This window comes from Varroa destructor, unplaced genomic scaffold (genome assembly GCF_002443255.2).
Source record: "Varroa destructor unplaced genomic scaffold, Vdes_3.0 BEIS01000007.1, whole genome shotgun sequence".
NCBI lineage: Eukaryota > Metazoa > Arthropoda > Arachnida > Mesostigmata > Varroidae > Varroa > Varroa destructor.
Genome location: NW_019211460.1, coordinates 10755023 through 10780098, shown reverse-complemented (window position 1 = coordinate 10780098; position 25076 = coordinate 10755023). Strand labels below are relative to the sequence as shown.

Genomic DNA, 25076 nt, shown 5'->3' with positions numbered 1-25076 from the left:
GTTCGCTGATCTCGATTGCCAATGGCTGGGTCAGAGCCTAGACTATAAGCCTCTTTTAACCTGAAGGGCTCTCCTGGATTGCCTCAAAAAATCTCATCACTCGGAATATTCAAGATTTCTATTAGAAAATACATCCTTTGTGGTACGTCAGGACTTAGCTGTTCCCGGTCCGCTCTAAGTCCTGCACTGTTGCTAGTTTGTTTAATGCTAAGTAGGTAGGAATGGACGCAGCAGTTTTATTTATTTGCTTTACCAATATCTTTTAATGGAGCTTAGATATCTGAACAAGTGTGTATAGGTGGTGGCATGCCAAACGGGCAAGTGTTCTAACAGATCTGTTAGAATTATTTCTATTGTTATTATATTATATCTATACTACTATGCTAAAGAACAGCAAGGGCTGGCATTCGACGCATTCACGCCTACCGAGCGGGTTAAAAAATACGTACAAAGAAAAGGCGAAGAGCAAGCGTTAGGGTGGCCGATCAGATGTTTTCAGGCGCATGGACATGCTTGCAAAGGATGCCTTGTGCCTTCAACGCGCCTGTGAGACAAACGATTACTCGTGAAAGTTTTAAGGAGCAACTAAACGATTCCTTCCTATCGGGAAAAAGCAGGTTGTCTAGGATTCTTATCACGATCGAAGAATCTGGGACTGCTAAATAGGGTTTAACCTGTCATTCAGTGTCTCTCGACTAACGCCCGAAAGACAGCAAAATAGGCTACTCTCACGAATTTTGCCGCAGCAGCAAAAATCGATTCCTGTTCCGAGTTTGTCTATATGCCTGGCATTCGCATCGGGAAACGCACTCAGCAATGAGTAAACTCCGTGGGCTGCTACTATATGAAGAAAGGACATGTAAATCCAGCGCAACGAGTGCTTCCGTAAATAGGCAAGCACATGGTATTTTCTGCCTGTCACAAAAGCCATCGAACCTCAGAGAAGAGCGCTTGTCGTATCATGCGTGACATATCTCGAAGAGTAGTTGGATCCAGAACCCAGCAATATTTGTAGTTACAACAATAGGGAAGCCTTCCGCGGACGCATGCAGAGCCACCAACAAACACATTCCTTCAATGAGATGAGCGTAAATTTAATGCGCAGCTAGTTGCTGCATGTAGGCAGGGATAGTCGTGTGGCATCCAAGGTGCAGGGGTCTCGTAACTAAGGGGGTTGTCGACGGCTCAAATGGCAGCTCGCAGCAACTGTTTAGGCGGATCCGTATAGTTAACCCGATGCCCCTTTATCTGGAGGATAAACCGAACGACACAAATAGGAATTAGATTCGATATATATATGTGCCGATTTAGTATGCTGCATCATTCGACTGTGATAATTAACTAACCTTTCTTGTGTAAGATATGTTACCCTGACGTTATCTACATTGAGAAAATCAATCTTATTCAAACTTACTGTGTTTATGATTCTCAGACATTAAGATTCACCAACATTGTATCTGTAGCCTTAAAAGGTTTTTATTCGATGTCAACGGTATCGCATGAGTATTATCTCCATATCACGCGACATTGGGCGCTTCAAGTCAATTACAACATCAGATAAGTATGCAGCATAGAACATACTTTTTCTGGTACTATTAGATAGAAGGCCACGTGTCTATTTAATGTGAAGCGGAAACGCAAAACATTATAATATACTTAACGTAAACGACAATGCTAGCGCAGATGTTACCATGTTATATCGTCAACAATCCTTGCATACAGAGCTCAGTCTGTATTCTCTTTTCCTCGTCTTCGGCGTTCGTGAGACCCCCACGAGTTTTGAAAACGATCTAGCAGCAACGACTTTATGAGGCACTACGTCATTCCAAGCGGTTGTTCGGTAGCCTGGGTCCCATCACCCTCCCATTCTAAAATCTTAGAGTTTCATTCTTTCGGTTTACCCACGTACCTGCGTCATCATTCGGCGACGTTTTTCATCCACGCGATGACTTCAAAACCATCATCATCATCCTTCCTTGCCCCTTACCCGCTGCTGGATAGACTACTTCTCGTTCCCTAGCTTGTCTATAGTGTACGAAGCGTACATGGAGCTCATTGTTGTGCTCCTTGTAGTTCCGGCAGTAGCAGAAGCACATGTGTAGTGGCTGATGCCGACTGAACGATAGACCAGGTTTATGTAGCCCTGGCTGTATGAATCCTTCCTGGCCGGCGACCGATTATATACATATCAGTGCATAAAACATTACCAAAGAGCAAAAAATTCGAACAGTTCTCCTAGTCACTGACTCAGCTTACGCACGCAGACGATGACTTACCAACAAGTGGCGAATACAACTAAAGCCTTAACAAATTCTACTTTGTATTCGCGCATATTGCTTTACCAGTTTGCCACGTGTATCCGACAGGGATTTTTGCATTTGGCAGATTATACCATTGGAAGATAGGCGCATAAATACGCGTCGAATCCTTGTATCCCTTTCTTTTTTCTCTGGTGCATCTGCCTGTGCAGTACTACCGAAGAGCCAAAATTAATCATGGGTAAGAGTTGTGCCTCAAACTGCTTAAGTAACTTTGTTTGATTCTAGAAGTTTCAAAATGTTTGACAATTTAAACATTATCCGCGATCTACTACTTGGCGGCTGTTTCGACGCAGGTTAAGTTTTGGCTGGACCTGTCTGAAGGCCATCCTTGAAGTTTCGCAGTAATAAAACATTGTCGTATAGATGCACCGCCATACAAATGTTTGGATAGCGTGTTATGGGACACTGTAGAATCCTGCGGCTTATTGGGTACAGTAGGTTCTTGCCCGAATGCTGCTGCTCCTGTAACCTCTCTTATGAGTGCGGGCCCATACCGCTTGCCACACCTCCTGCCACCGCTTGGCGTCCAGTGGCTAGAGTTTTACAGGGAAGCTGTGTGCCTCGATACCCAATAGGCCGTTCGACATTCCCAGACATTGATGGTTAGCTAGTCAGGCACCTCTAACCAATCCTTGGATGGTATGCAGTCAAGACGTTTGGCCTCAAACGTTTGCAAACGGATTGCTTCCTTTCTCGTTTTATTTTTGTCGCTTCCATTCCAGTAGAGTGTTCAGTTTACGTGGCACCGCAAATGTGGCTGGGCTTATACACATGTTTCCTATACAACTACGGTCGTATTTATGGTTAGACCACGCCTGCAATAACAACAACTCATTCATGAGCGTTGTTGACGTCTGTGTACTAGCGGTGACCTAAAGGAGTGAGTGCGTGATCGGAATTTTATTGAATTTTACAGTGATTATTCTATGGAATAAACGCAAATATAGTTATCGTTGATTTTTACTGCCTACGTCTTGGAAGGCCAGTTTTGGAAAAGGAGCCAGCCCTTTACTGATCGGTAAGTTTTGCCCTCGTTGAGCAGAGTTTCTTTTCCCTTGGCCGTTTTCTTCGCACCAGAGGCAAAGTGAAGTGAAGCGGAAGGTCGCAAAGGCTCTGTCGTCGCCATTTCAAATCAACAACGCCGATAGATCGAGTAAGTCGCCACTGGGGTTCGCCACGAGGAGACCGAGTAAGTAGCCGGCCCGCCGCTCGCAGACCGATGTATGTTGGGTGGTTATTTGGGTGGACAAGCAGAATTAGATGGAAAATGAAGATGAACATTATCTAAACTGCAACTGGGCCGATTCCTATTCGAATGTACGGCAACCTAGCAGTATCGATACATAAAGGTACATTGAGTACTTGTGTTAGTTTGCGCGCTGGCTTCGGACGAAGTAGACCTAGTTGCTTTTGCCGTAAGGGCTATTGCTTGGTTGATGTTGACGGCTGTTGGCTTTATCCTATATTGTCCTCAGTAAACTCTGTGCCAGATTGTTTGAAACGCGAAGGGGTCTGCTAGCAACGCGGGAACTGCACAGCTTGGATATTGGTATCATACACCAGCGGCCTTTGCCAGCATGCAGCGTTCCTGCAACTAGCATCGGTAATCGATAGTATGAATACGTAGCAGTCTAATTCTCCAATTCCTGCAGTAAGTAACGGCTTCTATCTGCTATACAACTGATACTAGAAGATAATCTTGTCATTTGATTTTGCATATCGGTCCTGCATAGCCGTCCTGAATTATGTAGTACTGAACTAACCTTTCAAGGAACTTGCCTGCGCCCTACTTTATCCCAACTAATCGTCGACCCGTCAGTTCCTTCTATGGCAGCTCATCTGCGCATGATGCCTAGAAATAGTGCTTTGGACCGATGACTGATACCACCCAGCCCGTAAGAAAGATCTAGATGCTCACTACTTATAGCATTACTATCACTAGCCGTATTATGAGTCCTACTATGGATGTAACTGTGAGTGCATCTGTAACGATTTCCAACTTCTTTTTCCTTTTCGGCTTTTTTGTTACAGGCCGAGACACATACCTTGATGGTAAGAATAAGGCAAATTAAACGGTCAGAATGGTGACTGCGCCACCAAGTTTAATCATAAATCCCATGAGTAAAACAAGACACACGTCAAAAGTGAATTCTAATTGTTTTGTCCTGATATAACTATCGACTGCTACAGCGAAATCAGGCTATAGAAGTTTACTACAGTACATTTTTATGCGCGGAAAATGGGTGTGGGGTATTAAAAGCGTGGGTTTCGCGTAGACTGGGCTGAAGTAGACAGATTATGAGAAAAATTTCACATTGTTCGGATCCAGTCTAACGCGGCCGTTCGCATTGTTGCTTTAAAGCTTTTCATTAGTTGTGAATCAACGTGAAATTTCCAATCAATTTGTAGTAGGTACAAGTGTCAAAAGTAGTTTTTTCAATGGAACGTAGGTGGTGATAAGAGATTTCTCATCATAAAACCAGCCCTGATTTCTCTCTAGCAATGTAGAATAGCCTTTCCTGAAGCCAATTGAACAGGAAGTCTACAGTTTTATAGGTGTAGTCGTCAGAGCTTTTCCTAAAGGTTATTGTTCTGTAGTTTTGTTGCTTGTGTACAATTGTCTCAAAAAGTTGGAGAGATTAATAACGTGCTCACCTGTTCTATTCCATAGAACTTTGCTCTGTGCATAAAAAGAAGTTATAGTTAACTAATCCAACTTGTACCATAAACACAAAACAGGGTTACAAACATAGCCTATCCTAGGCCAGCATGCACCTTATTAAAGAAAGTTCGTATAAAACAAGGTAAAGTAATCCTATCGTGGCAGTGAATATTTTTAGTGAGTTAGAGTAAGAATGTTAAACAATAGTGTTCATTGTGCATCATCATGGCAAAAAATTGTATAATTCTAGCAAATTGTTTAAAACGTTTTTACAGTTGATGACCGCTAATTATTTCTACGCTAAAACATTAACGTAATTAATTAGCACTCATAACAGAATAGAGTTCGCATTCTAATAGAGATCCATAATTAAAAAAAAGTATGTCGTGATGCCAATAATTTTTTTCATAGTTTTTCAAAAATTCTACATAATTGTCCATTAATAGGTTCGCTTAGATTTACATTACCCCGCAAAATCGCTTTTTTGCTCTTACATACAATTTATAATGGCTTCTATCGCTGTGTCAACATCAAGAAAAGCTTAACGATAGTGCAGGCTGCAATGAGCATGACCTAGGAATGGTCAGACCTAATGAAGTGACAAGAGGCTAGAGCGTCTCTTTATATACGTCGGTCGCGTAAACGGGCCAAACGACACGCTGGGAAACGTAGCGAGAGTCCGCAAAAATAATAAATAACCACGAAGGAGTTAAGAGAATTCTGCAACTTCTTGGCTCCTCTTTGCTGTCATACTGTATTCGCTTCTACACGCAGCTGATAAACGTGCTTATGGCAGAATTGTATCAATAACTGTATTAGTTGAGTGATTGCGTCGTGTTGGCCAGAATCAGACAACCGCCGCTGCGTGGAGCCGGTGTCGAATTTAGTGAAAAAGCAAGGGACGCTAAGATACTTGGAACTGTTGCGTGTCTTCTTTCTATCAATTGGCGGACTTTTGACTGGCTCCATAACCTATACGTGCTGTATGCTCACGTTTTGTGCGCCCTCGCTATGCCCCTATCGTGCCTTTTTGTCATCGTTGGTCCTTTAGGGTTTCCCAGCTTGTCAACAGCAATGCTTTTCTCCATTTCTTTTCTTATTTATTCTTTCTCGTGTTTGCCTTCGCCTGGACATGTGGATGCTTATAGGAAAAAAACAAAAGCCCTTATATCCCTTACTGCTGAATTCCGGTAAGCGGCGTAAGGGAACCGCTAATCGACGCAACTATGAGAAGCAGTCAGAAACCCGGTGCAGCTCAGCTCATGGAGATATATCGTTTTCAGGTAGCGAAGGTCGAGGTGGTGGCTCACGGCTTGCCAGAGGAAGATTGTTGTAGGGTGCCTTTTCTCATTTGCTGCTGGTGCTCCTACTGCTGACCGAGTTTCTTCAGTTGATGCGCGACCCTAGTAGAAAAGAAGCAAAAGTGGTAATAGACCCCAAAGGAAACGCATCTTCGGTTAGATCCTTAGCGTCGGCCTTCGTGTTGACCTAATTAAGCCTGATTGCGGCGTAAGGCTTCGCAATGAGTGCAGGCAATGGTACAGGTCACGAAGGCAAGAACTAGCGTCACCCAGCTGCCACGGCGACTTTGGCGACGAATCAAAATGGGCGGTGTACTTTACCGCGATCGTGCTCTCTCGTTCCACTCATTCATCGTACCCAGACTCGGTCATAGCACGCCGCAGCCACAAAAGGAGCCACCAGCGGCTTTAAGGAGCTGTTGCCTGGCCGTTCGCGGTAACCGCGAACGATACTGGCAACGCCTGCCGCACTTGTGCCGCAATGGCGATAACGATGGCCGGCTGAAATCAGGTGAAGGGCAAGACAACGAGAATCGCAGTGGTCATCGGTAACGCCGACGTAAGGAAAGGCAGAAAAAAATGTATACATGAAAAACTGCAGGTACCTTTGACTTAGGAACAGAAAATGTTAAGGTTATCATGGTCTTCATTAACCGGGATTACTGTAATGTTGTGGCGAAAGTCATAAAACAAAAAAACTATACAAGCAAAGAAGAACAGCATAAAATTAGAAAAGCAGAGAAGGAAATTAAAAATTGAGAGGTATCTATAATATTGTATCAATCCCACGACTTGATTGCTCGATAAAAAAGCAATTAAACCTGAGATGAGAGGATAACATTGCATTTGAAAAACTACGGAATAGGCCTCCATTGACCTTACAGCTCATGGGTTTCATATGAATAAACGTTGTCTATTTTGTAATTTTTGTCTACACTATCCATTATCGAATAATTGTGTTTTCCTTATTAAATACGCAACAGTTATCCATAGGCAATTGATGTTCTCAAAGGAGCAAGTAAGGGGAAATCTTTGCTCGAGTCACATATGCATAATATCAGAGGGAAAAACCGTATAGTTATTATTATCATTTTTTTTTTTGTGTTTAACGAGATTGTAAACCTCGACGTTCTAAATACGAAGTCATATTGCTCTTTAATTAAAGAATGGTCCTCATACTATTTTTTATTTTATGTGTTTTATTATTATTTCAAAACATTTTTTTCTTCCCGCGCAACGATTTCACAGTGATCACTGTCTACATCAAACGAACGCACCCATAACCAGATCTTTTATTATACAGACCCATAATATACATCACACATAAATAGTTATAGTGAGCTTGAGTGGTTGACTGTAATAAAGTTTGGATACGTCCATTTGAGACGTAACAATACAGTACCCACTTGACAAGCTTTATCTAGGTAAGACTTTATTTAATTTTATTGAATACAAATACGTTCCTAGGAAATAACGGCCATAAAAAAAAAAAAAAACTAACGTTAAGCGGGATATTTGCCTCGTTGCTTGTTATCGCTATTGAAGTTTATATCGTTATTATTTACGATTAGCGCATACTATTTGATTCGGTCCTAGTTGTCCTATAAAATGATGCGCGTAGAGACGATTAATAGGTGCTCTCTGGTCAGATTGAATATTTACTAACTGTATCTCAACATAGAGCTTTTCACCATGTGGTGCAAGGATGGCGATATTATTTATCAGTCTATCAAATTTTACCGATTTATTAACTTCGATCAAGCAAGCTGTTAAATTTTTTAGTAATAATTCCAACCTCACCGTAGACAGCGGACCAGACGCGCTTTAAATGTGAGGTAAGCCAACTTTTTTTTTTGGCTGTAGACTATAAATGCAATCGAAATCAACAATCGAGATGTATTTTTCCTACTACTTTGCATAAACAGCTTCTCATCACGAAGATCCTGACGCCAGGGCTTATTCCCAGGAAATCAGAAAAATGTTTGTACATACATATAATGTTATTTACAGAAAATGGCGCGAGTTCCGAGTGGCTATTAATCAGCACTGTTGAACATTTAAAATATGGCAGAAAAATTTTTTTACAGATGAAGCATATTTATTAGTACATGACCTCGTATAAACAAAGATTTTCACATACAAAGCTTTTCTGGATAAGAGTCGCAAGCCATCGAATCAAGCCATACACAACATTATAATACTTTGCAAAAAAATTGCAGTGACATTTTTTTATATAATTTTTTTATACGAAAAATAAAAGTGGCCAATTTGTCACACAAAGTAGGTCATATGACTTTTTCTGCGATCACCATTAAAAAAACTCGTAAATAACTTCTTTTTTTAAATGAATTTCTTGATTTCGTTTCTATCATGATTAGCTATATCATATTCCATTAAGAAATTAGCTGATTGGCTAGAGAGCCATTGTTCTGCCGCAGGTTCCTCCTGCGAATTTTGTCAACTCCAGATTCACCCTTAAATAAGGTCAATATCCATCTATTAAACGCTCTAGAAATGTCGCCTTCGATATAGGGGTTCTAAAATCGTTTTAAATAACACCTGGAACACATGCTTTTCTCGCACGATTTGGACGTCTTTTCCAAAAATAGAGAAAGCGCGTCTAACAACGTATTCGTAAGCCTACATTTAGATGTACAATAGCCGTCCAGCGATTTGAAAGAACGTAGACAAACGCATGACTTGATAGCTTGAGCCAACAAGCATATGCAATGACTTGTCAAGGAGCCCATTAGTCTCATACGAGCACAAAAAACCTTTTACAAACAAATACGACCATAGCATCTTAATATGTATAAGAAGAAAATGACCGTTCTGGCCTATTTCTGTTTATCTGCGCATGACAGGCTTTGCAAACTGTACGTAATAGCTTCGTCCTTAAGCTGTGCCTACGTTTTCCCAATGACTGGAATGGAGCTAACTCATAGGAATATTGTGGGTCAATACCCACACCTTGACTTTAGCCCATTTGTCGCTGTTCAGAACACACATAGATGTTTCTCAGAGGTATTTGACAGCACCCAACTACCGGCATTGCACGAGAAGTCATCGTTGGGTGCCAAACATCTTCGAGCCTATGTGGAAATAAATCAAACTGCCTACGTTAATGTGTAGTGTTTTTTCTTGATGAAAATCGTAAAGACTGTTTTCAGGGATACCGAAAACAAAGTATTATAAATATGATATTACACTTTAATCGTGTTATTGAACAGCATATATGTCGCATCGTACATTCATTTTAAAGTTTTATCCACTTTTGGATAATTCGATGGGGTCCAGTCTCGCAAAAAACAAACAAGACTTACATGTTGCCAATGGGATTTCAATCGTATCCCTTGTAGCTTTAGATCCGATCGATCCCAGAGTTTTGTTAAAAACGCCTTATAACTGCAGTCGTGTTAAACGAACACATGTCCTTCGTCCACATTTTAGGCAATTGTGTCGTCAAATTGTACGTATGCATATATATCTTATTGGAACAACTTTCTACTGAATTTTTACTAGGAGGTAAATAGTCATAGGAATGTCCCGGATGAACTTTGAAACAACGGTATACATACTAGAGAAAAGCAAGGTTCGCGTCTCAATGGTAATATCTTGAAAGTTTTACCTATACGCTTTTTCCACAAATGAAAGACTGTTTCAACTTGTCCTGAGAAAATTGGTCATGAATCTATTTGCTATCTGGACCTGTTTATTTCGGAACCAAAAAAAAAAAAACAAATCTGTCGAAGCTTGAATTTTAGTCAATAGACATATTGATTCATTGTAATGTTTCAGTCAGTTGCGTTAGAGCAATAACGTCTGTTCTTAATAAATTCGCAATACACTTCAAGCGAATTATCCTCCTTCCAGGCAAGTCGCAAAAAAAACAATTGAAGTACGTCAATTACTTTTAATCATCTACACTTCTGCCTAGATTTTTAGGCCGGCGCCTTCGGGGTTATACGTTGTTCAAAAAGTTCTTCAAATAGCTCAGCTGGAAAACACAACGAGCGCTTCAACATCTCCTTAAGGCTAGCTGTCATAGTCTTGTAGACAAAAACAATGGACTCTACAGTTTGAAGTGTAAACATATATCTACATATATGTCACCACAGGTTGACGAAAAATGTAGACTGGAGTAAGGACCCGAAACAATTTGGCAAAGGTATATACACACATGTGTAATACAAATTATTTTTAAAATGAATATGATTTTGGACATGAAGCAAAGAGGCATTTTGTTTTCTATTAAACTTGTTAACATCTTTTATTCGACCTCATTTGTGACAGAATATATGTCATCCTATATACGTATACTGCCTATTACCAAGCATACTCTATTGCGGACCCCTTGTGTTCGCCATGCAACATCTCAAAAAGGTGCTACTCTATCATCTGTTGTTTGCCAACGTGGCCGACAATGCATCGTAAATAATCACTAGCGCGCGTGTTTTCGTTTCACTAAAAAAAAAACCCATAATTGTCCTAGAAAACCTTCGTGGTGACGAATGAGTGCCACTCCCGCAGGCAGCTAATTAGTTAGCTGACCTTTCAAGGTTTACCCATCTGGATGTTTATTTAGCTTGCAAGTGCAAAAACAAAGCCGGCGGAAAGCGTTGACGCGGAGTTGCTTATCCGCATAGTGGTTGGACTAGACGTCCCGATGTCCGTGGGGTGGCCATTGCGCCGGCCGAATTGGCCAGGTCATCGCTGTTTCTTTTCTTACAAGACAGAGCCGTTAACAACAGACATAAACGACCGTTAGCCACTTGACAGTTTCATCGAGAAACGTTGTTTTTATGAATCGAAGTGTGTGAAGGATAATGCGAAGCTGCGCGACCGAAGGTCGTTTAAAGATGGGATGATGCGGGTATCCGCACAATAATATGGATGTGCACTTAGAAGGCCTGTGTGTGTGAACAAAGGCAGATGCGCTACTGCAGACGCGAGTAGAAATCGCTTGATTGACTTTCCAACATCATGACCAATCAGACCATTCAAAGCAGTATGGTCATTATCCAATCAGTTCAATCCGAATATATTGATTTACCTTGGGTGACGGTAGCCATGCCCTGAACAATATTTGTGCCCGAACCTGCGAGACACATCTAAATCTTTTGTCTCTCATACGAAGTGCCGTCTCTCTAAGAAAGAAACATTCCTCTATATAAATTTCCTAATACCAAGCTTCTCTCTCTCTCTATTTCTCTCTCTCTCTCTCTCTGATATCTTAACTCATGTCCGAGTTATGATATGATTAGCTTTGTCGGCTGATTTATACTTTTTGATTTTACTGCTTGATTTATATATATATATATATGAAACAGAATACACTAGATAGCCGCTAGTCGACGAGCTCAACTTAATTGAACTTTCCTTAAGTCATAGTGTAGCGTTGAAATTCGTTCACTTGTAGCTGGGCCGCGTATGTCACTACCGAACTCGAGTGCATGGGAAGTTCTCACAACAGTTGATATTACTGTTGTGCTCAGCATACACCGTATCAAAACGGGCAGGTGCGGCGACCTTTCCATGCGTTCGGGAACTAAACCGGTTTCACCGTGTGGTGTTATGAATACGTTAGTCAGCCGTGGACATATCGAATCTATAATTTTTCGTGTTCCTGCGGATAATTTCAATGAATGAATGAATGTATTAAATTTTGTTTCAAAGCAGCAATATTCGACGCTAACAGATTAAGGAGAAGAAAGACCAAACAGAGACTGAACCATAAAAAGGACAACAGCAAAGCATCATCCGTTATGATATCGTTAGTAAATGGCGGATTGTGTTGCAAGTAGATAAAGGAATGAACACGAGCCATGTTGTTATAAATGTTTATTATTGGATACCAGCCGTAGTTAAGGTTTAGCAACAGAAATAATGGACACTATTTATAACACACGTCTGCTTTGCTATAGAAGATTGCCGTTATCCCTAGAGCAACAACAAACATCCTTTGGGTACTCCGTGAGGTCGAGATGTTACAGTGACAAAAATATTTTTAAACTCAAACGTAAAATTTCAGCATCCGCACAACTGACTGCCAAAAACAAATAATGCAATAAAGATTTAACGGACAAATAAAAAGAATTGAAAATTATCATTATTTAAATTAACAGCTGTCTGTATGATTGCTAAGTCGCTTTATAAATCTGTTGGAAACCTGTCAAGGTAATTTGAGCAAGACGTACTCGAATTTTAATCGAGGAGATTTTGCCTATCGAAAAATTGCCAAAAATTTTAGAAATAACCTAAAAAAAAACAAAAAAAGATAGGATATAAACTAAGTTGTCGCTATTTATCCTTTACGGTAAGCTCGGATATAAGGTCCTACATAGGAAATTGGTTTACTTAGTAGTCTTCAGAAAGGCACGCAAATTCTATATTAACTTACCTCTCATTTACCGTCCTCGAACTAGTCAACCATAGCAGTAAGTACAATAAACCTTTTCTACAACAATGAGTCTGCAGCATTAACGTTGCCACTTCAAAGACGCTAGAGACGCCTGGTAACCATGCTAAATGGCCAACCAAGTGGAAATATCTATGACAACTGAACAACAATCTAACAAACAATCCGATAGTTACCAAGAGGCACTATGTCATGAGTTTTATAGCCCTGCTAAGAGCCTGTAGATCGCTAGACATTAAAGACCAAGCTGTTTGACAGAAACTGATATCAGAACGCCATCTAAAGAAATTACAAATGCTATTAACATATTAAGAATGATTACGTATCGATATACATAGGCATTATAGATAGGCCCCTTATTATCTAATTATTGCACTACGTTGTAACGAGTGCTGGCAAGCGCCGGTTCTAGTCCTTTTCGCAGCGCGAAGAAGCCGCACGATCAGGCCCTTAAGGTTGTTTCACACTATTAGTTCATCGTTCATAATGCGCTTAATAATATGTAAAAGGCTATTCGCTACGCATAGATACCAGACAGAATACGGTTACTTCCATTTACGAGGTATTTGCTGTCATTTTTTTTCCATAAATGATCCTGGCTTTGACGCTTCCACCATCTCCAGTTCAATATCGGCGATTGCTTCACTGGATTATATGGGCGGAACGGAAGTGAAATTAGACTTAATAGACGAGACAACAGGAATTAATCACTATATCAGTGGAACAGACAGTGGTTACCTAATGATTTCGAGCCAAAATGGCGAGATAGTGGTCTCAGATCCAATCATTAGTCCATGAAAAGTAATCATTTTAACAGTAATTGGTCATATAGAAGTAACTCCTCACAGCGGTTATTAGGGCTACGAGCCAACGTGCTGCCTGCTTAAGCTTCAAGCATCACTGATACTGTGGTAAGTATATCGGGTAATAATTCGACTAGACGTTCTTCGGCAGGTTTCTGTGAAGAAGACTTGCAACAATATATCTTTATCATTATATTACTGCCGATCCTAGCTTCCAACGCTACATAGCCTTTGGAGTTATTGCTAGATAATATTTTTGCCTAATATTATTGATCTAACTTTCAGCTTCACGGATTTGCTAAGCATTCCAATCCTACTACTTGATTAGTTGTTATAAGGCATAGGAAGGAAATCGAAGTGGTGGCCGAGAAAACAGGTTGGTTTGCCTGAGTTTATTTAAACTTATATAGCAAATTGCTTTTTCTCTCGAAAACATGGGTCACATCTTTTCAAAAAATACCAGCTGCGCTAAGATGACATACACCCGGCGTAATAGTGCCATGACAACATTCAACTTGGCATGACGACATGATACGGTTGATATGTAAAAAAGCATTGTTGTAGCATTAAAAGCCCTGGTATATTCTGTTGGCTTCTAGGTCTTTGAGAAGCATATACTCGTCACGTTGCGCTCGCATCAAGTGCAAACGTTTGCGCGACAGAGGGCATTTGAGAACGAATCGTTCGTCCCTTGTCAGATACGTAAAGAGAATCACAAATGTTTATGCTGAGACTAAGCAGAATGATTTTAGTAAATATCGGTGCGCGTAACGTTATCGATTATCTATTTAGATTAACTAACTCTTTTGTAACACAATAATGATTCACAATTGTTGTGAGCACAAAATTCTGCTCTAGCGGCGGCTGCTGCATGTCCGCTCTCTACTGTCCTCCGCTCGTAGATACCCACCAGAACTTCTGGTCGGCAGCAGCAGAGCCTTGAGCCAAGGAAGCCAACTGGCCCCGACCGCTAGTATAACATCGAACACGAAACAAAATAAATTCGTAATACAAACACCACGCAGAAGGAGCAAGCTAACAGGCAGACGAATAAGGAAAAGCTTCTCCGTGCGGCGCGCCCTCTGCATTTGTAAATCGGCAATATGGAAAGCCTCAGAATGCAACTACATGCGCATGTACTAGAAGGAGAAAGTATGACTGACTGTAAAGCAAGGGTCTATAGTTGCCAGCGCCGGACACGAGGAAAGCCGAAATAAGGTAACGAGAGTGAAAGCAGGCCTAATCCAGGCTTGTCTACCTTTTCTTTGGACGTTGAGGGCAAATGCATTATGCAGACCAGACCCTACAACTATGTTGTTTGTCAGATACTGAGGAACTCTCATCCGCTAAACCCTAGACCCCTCGAAAACTTGGGCTTTGGTTCGGAATATAGTTTAATATTACTTCGAAACTATAGCTTGCAGGAGCGGGCGTTGGGCTATTATCTCGTTTGTTACGTTCCGGTCTATCCTACGGTCGGGCTCCCCATCTCCCCGGATATGCTAATTCCTGGGCGTGGTCTTGTGCCCTGTTGTCCCGCAAGAACCGACTGCAGGACATCGAATTCATACTCGTCTCGAGCTTGTCCTTCCGTTATTCTCTTGCAGCGCATCCTTTCGACCTGTTCCTTGATGTCGCCAAAGGAGGCCGTAACTTTCTTTCCGCTCATTCAGCCTAGTCTGTCTAACGCCTGGCTGCATTACGGATGTTGAGGTGATACAGTGCATATCGGTTTCAACTGAAACTTGCGTAGTTTGGGTTCCTTAATTAAGCTTGCTCTGGCTCTGAGACCAACTCTATCATTGTCAACGGATTTAGGCCGATACTCATTAAGACGGCTATAGGTCGTATATAGTCATGGACTTAATTTTTCTTAGCCAACCCACCGACAGCCATTTAGAAATTGGCATCTAATTAAGAAATATGAAACACCTGTCGATTTGCGTATCCATATATCATTATGTATACATATGTGTATGTAGTACTATGTGGTTGTATGTGTCCGCGTAATGGAAGACGAGAAACAGTAACACCATTGCGATATTATTTTACCCATAATAAAGATCAGAACATTTATAAATCATCTCCTATATATTTTGTCTATTTGCAGTGGCTAGTTTAGCTTATCAGGCCGAAATGTCGACTCATATGTTGTGCAATCAGGTGAGTCCTGAGGCGCGTTCGAGACAGCAGACATCTTGGGTACCGTGATGCTGGTTTGCCTGTCGCCTGTTGAATAGTAGAAATTCATCAGCGCATGCACGGTTGCTTGTCATGTCCTGCCTGCTTCCAAATGTTACGATAGATTGGCCTGGGTTAGCAAAAAGAATCAACGCCAGAAATGCGTTTACATAGCATTACTTTTGTGCTAAAGCCAGCATCTTTCTATTAGCACGACATTGAATATATAGTAGATGTTTCTTTGAACAAAATGTTTCAGTTGCGCCGTATCGCTCATACCATTTGCTTAGAGCATATCGCTTCAACAAAATGAGGCCAATGGCAAAGTGCGTTAGCTATTCTTTCGTATCATCAATATTCGAAAAAGCGGCAAAAAACTCTTCAATGAATAGTTTGCTTGCAGGCCAAGAAAAATAGAGAAATATATTATTATTCGCGAATAAAGGCTTGAGTTGCGGCTTACCTTTCTATTTGATAATTCGTCGGCTTAAAACCCCCCTTCGTTACAACTTCGAATGGTTTTTCTGTGATAGCAATCATTGCTAAACAGATGAACCAACGAATAGCGACCTCATGTAGCTCATAAATGATCGTCATACTGTTTTTGACGTCAAATAGTCGTTTTTAAGTATAATTATAGTTAAATAATGATCCAGTGTCTATGGGATGTGTCCAACTTATAAGGCGGAGAAATTGTTATGTATTTAATTGGCGATTCTACGCTAAAAGAATCGAATGATTTGACGGCGCGCCGGTAGGACGCATATTATCAGTATTCAGCACACCCACAAATAAGCCATTCTTATACTACCATAATAACCATTATAATTAATGATTTTTCTTAATGTTCACACTGAACTGGTAGACCCATTCATAGGAATTTAGAATTTTCAAGCTGTTTTCGATTTTAGTTTATTATCGCAGAAACTAATATTGGCGTATTTGATCTAATTCACTGCTAGTAATTTTTAGCCAGCTACATAATAAAACGTTAATTTCGAAAGTAAACAATTTAGAGTCATCAAGAACGATGAAGTACAAGCATGTAAGCGGTCTCAGAGTCTGCACATGACAAACCCAGTGATTTGGGCCTGGTTCAAGTGATCGGTTTCATTTTTGTCTCTGTTTTTGAAGAAACTATCCAGAATCCAATCCAGAATCTAAATCGACCTAGCTCGGCATGGCTGTCAGGAAAAAGGCTATTTTTGCTACGACTTCATCAAGAGGCGACCGCCTTCATCTGTAGCCACAGCTTTTACACCGAAACAATTATGATTCGCTACTCAGCAAACAAATCTACATTAACTGTGACTTCACACAAGACAGCCACTCGTAGAGCTTTTGGAGACGAAAATAGAACGGTATATAATTCCACCCCTTGAAGGTCCCATCATTATAGCGAATATGCTGTATTATATCAGCAGGACCAATAGTAGCGTTCGATATAAGCCTGAAACGAAAGGGTATAATTAAATTTTCGACACGTTGAACTTAGGAAGCTCAATACACTTTATTCTATAATAATCTTATTTATAATAGTCGCTATTTGCTATTACGGTCCGTACTGTTTCACTTTTTTAGTAGTTTAGTAAAAGTAATACTATAAGCCTGGCTAGCTATGGTCTTATTGCTCTTTAAATTTGTTTGACCTAGCTTGTAGAACTCGTGAGCAGTTCGTCCGCTCCATGTTAATAAGTTCCGAGTAGAACAAGGTATGCTTGAACGCGATATCGCTCCATTTTGCTACTGCCACTGTCGTTTGCGTCATCATCAGCTGATCGGTTACCTATTTACCAATGTGACACGGACCGGTCTACAGACCGCTTCTTTCCTAACTGCCTAAGGCGCACTTGTGTCATTAGCATCACAGATTCATTTGCTTACGATCAGTTATTGCCGATACCGCCGCTTCGTTTTTAGCGGGTAACTCTTATAGCCCGCTCTTAATGAATCAGTATCAATACGTCGTCTTCAAGTTATATAGCTCATCGCCGAATATATTTCGTTGCTGGCGTTGTATCGTGTCTGAGCAACGGCGCATCTGGTCCCTTACATCCCTCTTTGCCAATCAATCTGAGCTCCACTTACTCAGTGTTAGCGGCTACATATGTATGAGTCCTTATGCGTTTGTTGTTATGCTCGATAGGGTACGATGCAACTGTGCAGCAGAATAATTACCGATCGGGGCTCGTGCAGGATGCAGGAATAAAATTGGCATGCATCGCTTGTGGCATTTATTCTCGGCCATACGACCCAGTCATACTGGCAAACAAATAATAAGTACCTTGCCATCCGTACACGGCCGCACGAGTACTTCAACAACAACCGTTGCAAGCAGAACTTCGAATTTTTACTTCGTACGTTTGTTCTCGTGTAGGTTGTAGCATTATAATAATACACAGAAATCACTGTCAATTAAACGTACAGTTGAGTGAGATTCGCTGACTCGAGGATTAAATAGCGTGGTATAGTGCGGCACGCTGCAACAGACCGACCGATATTCGGTAACCGTTCTAGCATAGACATCGATATGGGTTGAACTTAAATCACTGGCGTTGCGACTCTCCTCATCTGAAAGGTATCGTTGACCTTTTCAAGAGACGAGTTTCGACTCCGGAGCCGACGACGTAGTATTTTGCCGTCATATTCAATGGGATCCAAAAAAGGCGTACGTACTATATTCTATCTACAATAAAGGGCTATATTATTATCAGAATAATTAAACGCGCCAGTTTGTGAAACTCAGAAGAACTCACTAGATGTTATTAAATTCATGTAGTCGTAATGCCACTTTTAAAGCCAAGCACAGCGTGATTGATACTTAACCATAACAATTTGATTAAGGGTACTCATCTGAGTATAGGTACACTTGAACCGGGCTAACGTGTTTCATTGCCATCATATTTATATGAGCATATTAGGCATGCTCTCAAACTATCAGGTTCCTTTAAAAAAATTTTCATTTCTCGAACTAGCACTAAGTTGTCGAAAAAATATTGACCGTTTTATTTTATCAAACTCAAAAACCTTTGCCGTTTTGCTGACAATATCACAGTTCAATTACTTTGTGGATTCTGAGCAAAAAAATTGCTACAATTGATCTTTGCACCTTTACATTAAAACTAAATTAATGCCATTAAGAGAACGCTGCACAGGCCGAGACAAATAATAGTCTGATGGCCCAAGATCCTGTCTGTATAGCAAATGAATTACGATTTACGATCGAAGATGTTTCATTTTTTACCGAATATCTAAGCATGCGTGCGTACCTAAAGATGGTCGAAGTTGACACCTCTTCTGTTCCCTAGTTGCGGTCATTTTTTTCAATGATTTATTGTGATCTTGTTAGTTGTTGACAGTAGAGGCCTTAATCAATCGTTTTACTAAATAGCGACCCATAATGCACGGTTCCTTCCCAATCTAATACATAGCGACACCTTCCTTGGTGTCGGTCTGGGCTTTGCCACAGATTGTGGGGCACATTTTTATTTTTTTAATTTGTACGTTATTATTATATGTAACTTACTTCTGATCAACCGCTTTAGAAATTACTCGATTTCGGTAGAATCTCGCAAGTGGAAAGACGATCGAGTATGTTTCTTTGCCAGTTTTTTTTTTAACTTGTTTAAACTTATTTGGTTGTTGATGTTTATTTTCTTTGAAAAATTACAGTTACTCACGTGTCTTGCTTAACTTTAGCAGTGATTTCATCAACTTTTTCTGTAACTAATCGAACACTACGAGAAACAAAATTCACATCAGAATTTCCAGAATGAAAGTGACAGGATCATATTTAAGTCATTTTTGTGCGATACCGCGTCCTGACCATGACGCCGAACTTTTTTACGAGACTTGGCCTTTACCCTAATGATATTGTAAAATATAACAATTTTTACAGAAATTTCAACAACTTTCAAGGTCTTCTATCTTTAGTCTGAGAAAAGGTATTCCAAAAGTTACAGGACCTCTACTACTACCAAATCTCAGCCCTCAAATCGAACCAGCGGCGGCACGACGCAACCCAAATTGTATCAGATATGGGACTTGGAAGCCATCTAGCTAGGAAAATAGGCACATTTTCGATATATAAACACACATATATAAACACAAAGACGACAATTTATTAACACAAATAAACTCAGTTTTGAGGTAAACAAAATATGAATTGATAGCGTCAGTTTGAAACAATGTAAACATAATTACACTGCCTACTAGTAATAAACCAAATTGAGCTTCACCACGAGTAACACACCTGCCATAATAAAGTTAGCAATTAGATAACGAAGATACGGCGAAAACGAACACTGCGCTATCTTTGTACTTCTAATACACGTTATCTAATGATAAGTTCTTTTGTGAATCAGAGATTATTTTCACTAAAAATTTTATACGATATGACTCGCTCGTGGATATCAATATAAAAAATATATCTTTTACTGTCTATCATAAAGTAAGAAGAATAGGAAGAATCTTACTGAATTTTTATCTTTACGTTTACTTGTACAGTTCAGCGATTATCATGTTACTTGTCCTAAAAGCGTAATAATATTTCTCTGACCTGCTTGTATACTTCCGCAAGGTCCATCTATGTGAGCTACTTACTATATGGCACAATTACAAAGTTATCTCTGTAGTTCGGCTTCAAATTTAGGGGCAACTGTGTTTAACTTATAGGACATGGGTTCAGCATCATGTTTAAGCTCTAAATGTATTACTTCTAATCTGAGGCCAGCTTCAAAATTAAACTCAGAAAACGATTGCTAAAATATTATATTTTTAAAAGCTAGCAAGCACGAAGCTACGACCTTATATAGAGACCATTCTGCCAATCAACTCCCTGTTTACGTCTAATTATATGTGACTGAAAGCACATCCGGAAAAAGGACGACGATAACTTTTGCAAGAATTTTGGGTTTGATAAAGCAATAATCATAAAAGTCATAGACCAGATACTTTGTGCGCAGGCACAAATATAGCATAAATAGCCCCTCTCAAACTTTCTACAGACAGATAACCAACGTGAACATTTATATTGTGTGGTTTGTTAGCAATAATGGAGACGCCACGAACAGCGGGGCCACTGCCGGCTCAGGGGTTGCCCTTATATGTAGAGAGTTTGCGGTGGATGCGGAGGAGTTCAGCGCCTCCATATCTACACATAATTACCGAGGGGGGAACTCTTTCCTCATGAAAAACGGAAATAATTCTATGCCAATGCGTATACCAAAAGGGAAATTCAGAACCGAAAAAGATTTTCTTTTTCCTTTCTTTCTTTCTTTTCTCTCTTTTCCTAAGAAAGTGAGCAGATGAGCCGGAACACTATAAATGTTGTTAATCATTCAACTATGTCTAGTGTGGATCTTCATTTTCTTTGATTTTCGCATACTGCACTTAGCTACGCTCCAAATAAGCCAATACTACTAACAGATGACACCATGATAGGTAGCGATACCATTAATTATCTATCAGATTCTCGGTGTATCTCTGTCGGTTTGTCTTTAGTAGGTTGAACTTCTGGCGCGTTTTCCACCAATTGAAGAATCCTAAATTTCTTATTCTTGTAGCCATGCGTTTTGTTTACATTGTATTTTGTATTCCCTTTTGTTGCCCACGATATTCTGTCATCTGTCAATAGATTTACGTTCAAAATTTCGCTAGAAACTTTCGAGTTTGATGTTGAAAAATTTACTGTTAAATGTGTGTTTCTGGATTTAATTTGCCAGTGAAACACAAAAGGTAAAAAGCCATCAACGCAAGGTCCGGAGAACATACAATAAAAACCATCCATTTGAAGTCCAGAAAGGTAACTGACGACCTTGCCTTGTGTAACTCCGCGTTGTCAGAACAGGATGAGCCGGCCTCATGTGTGAAGTTTTCTTCCTGGAACGGTTCGGTTGATTTGACGGAACAGGACTAAATAAGCGTACCGATAAATTGTCTAGGTCGTAAGAAAAAACTCCGAGCGAATTTAACCCTTGCAATTCCATCAGATACAAAAGAAGCCCTTCTCTTGGGATGAAAATTGGGTTGGGTGCTGAGCGATACGCTTGTCTCTTAGAACCATTCATGCCGATTTAATTAATTTACTTCATTGCCTGTAGGAATTCCTGTAGTGCAGAAATTGGTTATTGTGACCGCGTGACGCATAATACCAGGCGAGATGTTGAAAGATAGCGTTAAGTTGTAATTCAGAAAGTTTATGAAATAACCAAGCTTCAAGTTTCTGTCGAAATCTAAAGACTCTGGCGTGGCTAACGATGGTCGTGTGGCTCGTTTCTTTTTCTGGCTAGTTTTCGATTTGTTTGTCTGCCGCCTTCCCTTAAAACACCATCTTCCAGATGGTCGTCATCGAACCCAGATGGTCGGCTAAAAAAAAAGAGGACACCCTCTGACACTCAAACACCATTTTCAAATTTGGCAGACCATTTTTGAGCAGTACTTGTAGCTATAGCAGCGTTGTTACCGTGCATAAGGTAAATGTACCACGTACATAAAACGAATGTCCCGAGCCGGTTCGGTAGTGTTTCAGGTTCGATGAAATGCATAGATCAGAAGGTGTCGAAAACGCATTTTGTCGATGTGCACTGCCGACAGATGCGCGGATAAAGTTATGGAACTGGTAAAAAATAATAGGGAATATTTTATTCAGAATAAGTTAGGTAAAAGGGAGTTAGAGAAATTGTTGGTACCAAGCAAACGCAAAAAGGTCGATCTAATAGTATAGTGCAATCTCAAGGGTCGATTATTACCGTCACTTGAGATTCCGGCACAAAGCGTCTTAGCATTTGTTAGCGGATATTGGACCATTCTTATATTTATTATTATTATTATACCATAATTGTACTACTAAAATATAAATGCTGAATGTAATAGCGTATATTAATTTATGGTAATTTACTTGTTACTATTAATCCCTTGGCAAATAACGATGTTACACCTCAGTGAACTGCCTTAAATATTGACGAAATTGAAAATACGTTATAAAAACTTCAAAAATGATAGAAAGAAACATTTTGAGCATGTTTAAACTAGGGCGAATGGCTATTTGGGACGTAGTAAAAGAAAAACTAATTATAAACTATAAGGAGAATAAATTAAGCACACGTTTTGATATGTATGTTTGTGCTTAAGGATAAAGAGGACAGTCGAATTCAGCCGTAACGTAAGGTGTCGTTTATAAATACCATTCGACAGAATTTACTCCGAAAATGAAGATAAATATCAATAAACTTACGAAGAAATTAGCTGATTGAAGTGTCTGTGTTTAAGGTTTCCAACTCAGGGAAAAATTTACTGCCACAAATCCAAAGACAACAAAAAGCACCTCAATTTAAAAGAATGTTACTTGACGGCATCCTAAGAACGCGCTTATTGGCGCAGCAGTGCCGTTTTTTGGTGACTTTAGCATCGACAGGTATTTGTATCGATATGATTTATTAACATAATAGGTTGTTTCAAATTTATCCCATTTTATGTAAATACCAAAGGTAAGTAAAAGGTGGCTTTCTCCGTTTTTCTGAAAACGCCTGTCGTGTGAAAGCATTTTTCTGCTTGAAGCTAAAACTATACAGTACGACGAATCAGTTTATTAGTAAGCAGTGAAAGCTGAGGTGACTGCCGTGCATTGTAAAGAAAAAAATGACATACAAAGATAGTGGCGAGCGTAATTTCCCTCGACACTCTTCTTTGACCTGATGTAATGCAGAAGCCGTCGAAATAATGTCTATCAAACTGGATGTAATTTGGCCATTACTGGTAAATGAAATGTGAAAATATATATTCTACATATACACGCCTCCGGAACAAACAGCATGGTAGCTATTGCTATCGCCGTACCTTCGAATGACATAGAAATTCTGATTGATGGAGCGTTCGAAGTAAAAGAAATTGTTTCATTGCTTATTGTGCCTTTGAACTAACAAGGGACTGACCACAGAACTAACCGGGTGATACAAACAATAAATATGAACAAAGTTAAAGAAATAGTAGAAGAGTAACTTTCAATGGACGTATATGAAAGTACTTACGTTGTAATAAGTAGCGTTAGTGCGATCGTTGCAGCAACCGGTTTCATAAATTCAATGAGGAAAGATGATAACAGGAGCATGGTAAATACCTAGGAAGTTTGTTGTTTCCTGTCAAGAGTAACTGTTTTACAATGTAAAACATAATTACTATGTTCACTTCGACTGAATTTCTACACAGACAGTGAAAATTGCACGTCCATTAATTAACCATCCACGCTTAACATAAAATAAGAGCTCCGATGCTTACCATATGATTCGTGAAATATATTATATACTTACTAAGATTACCATTAACTAGTTTCGTCAAAGAGCATCAGCGCTAATTCATTGATTACTATACAATTCATTTTTAGGAGGAGAAGCAAGTACCACTGGAGCTGGAAGAGGACGAAAATGAAAAGCCTTATCTAACGTACTTCCTAGCAGCCGGTGTGGTCATCTCGACAGCGATCGGCTTGTATGTCGGTATACTCTTTCATCCAGCAGCACTTGCAGTCCTCGTTCTAGGTTGGTGATAGCTTACTATTCGCTGTTACTGCTACCATTATGATCGCTGATGAAGCTTCGAAAACGATGGCCTTCTTCAGTCGATTTACATCGAGATAACGATTACGACCACGACACGAACTCAATACTTCTATTCAAGAGCAATATTAATTTCGCTACATATTCGTATTAATGAAATGCTGAGCCGTTAACATGATGATGAACAACATGAAAATAACGATATATGAATAATATACCGTTATACGAATAATCTATTCGTATGTTTTCGAATAAATATAGACAAATTTTACAAACTGGCCATTATTGCTCTTTTACCCATTTTAATCGTGCAGTACTGCGTCACTCTCATTGTCCCATTCATTACAGGCAACGCAGTATGCCTTGCTTGTTCGGAACTGTTTTTGCATACGGGAAAATCATTCACAGTTAATCCACAAAGAACACCAAAAGAGCTTATTGCAGGTAAATTGAACACGTCATTTAATGAACAACTGTAAAGTCACCACTTGCAATTAATTTGGCTCTGATACGGCTTCTTCTGCAGGCTATTTTTGTTAAGAACACTTTTTTTGGTCGCGTATTCGCGTTTCATCTACAAGAAAAAAGAGCCACAATCTGCATGAACGTGCACAAAAACGCTACAAAGATGGCCAGTCAGTCATAAAGGAAATCGTAGTAAGTAATTGAACTAAAAACGATAATATTTATATAGTACCATTGACCGTCACTATACTAATTGTTTATTACGTAAGCTGACAAAAATAAAGCGAATGCCAATATTTTTACGTGACGTTTCTTGTTTGTATTACTCTACGGTTCGAATCCTCGTTTGACTGGTGACGTATGTGTTTTGTAG

At 39.9% G+C, this 25076-nt stretch overlaps 1 protein-coding gene across 3 annotated transcripts; it reads left to right on the top strand.

Annotated features, from left to right (window-relative positions):
* Positions 1–2839: 2839 nt before the first annotated feature.
* LOC111254259 (uncharacterized) lies at positions 2840–25005 on the top strand. 3 transcript variants are annotated; one of them, XR_015316540.1, is made up of 3 exons: positions 2840–3510; positions 24067–24220; positions 24587–25005. XR_015316540.1 is itself a non-coding variant. In XM_086974325.1 (3 exons), exons 1-3 carry the CDS (start codon positions 17903–17905, stop codon positions 24715–24717), a joined length of 426 nt encoding a protein of 141 aa, XP_086830451.1. In that variant the 5' UTR covers positions 17638–17902; the 3' UTR covers positions 24718–25005. The 3 variants fall into 3 exon arrangements, 2 of the variants coding, with proteins under 2 accessions (XP_086830451.1, XP_086830452.1); XM_086974325.1 differs by lacking the exon at positions 2840–3510 and adding an exon at positions 17638–18043; XM_086974326.1 differs by lacking the exon at positions 2840–3510 and adding an exon at positions 17638–18354.
* The last annotated feature ends 71 nt before the right edge of the window (positions 25006–25076 follow it).

What these genes read in the sequence shown, in the direction of transcription:
- LOC111254259 (XM_086974325.1), top strand. Translation starts at nt 17,903, where the DNA reads ATGCATCGCTTGTGGCATTTATTCTCGGCCATACGACCCAGTCATACT. An exon ending in GAACTTCGAATTTTTACTTC is followed by an intron (nt 18,044 to 24,066) that starts GTACGTTTGTTC and finishes ATTCATTTTTAG; the next exon opens with GAGGAGAAGCAAGTACCACT. An exon ending in ACTTGCAGTCCTCGTTCTAG is followed by an intron (nt 24,221 to 24,586) that starts GTTGGTGATAGC and finishes CATTCATTACAG; the next exon opens with GCAACGCAGTATGCCTTGCT.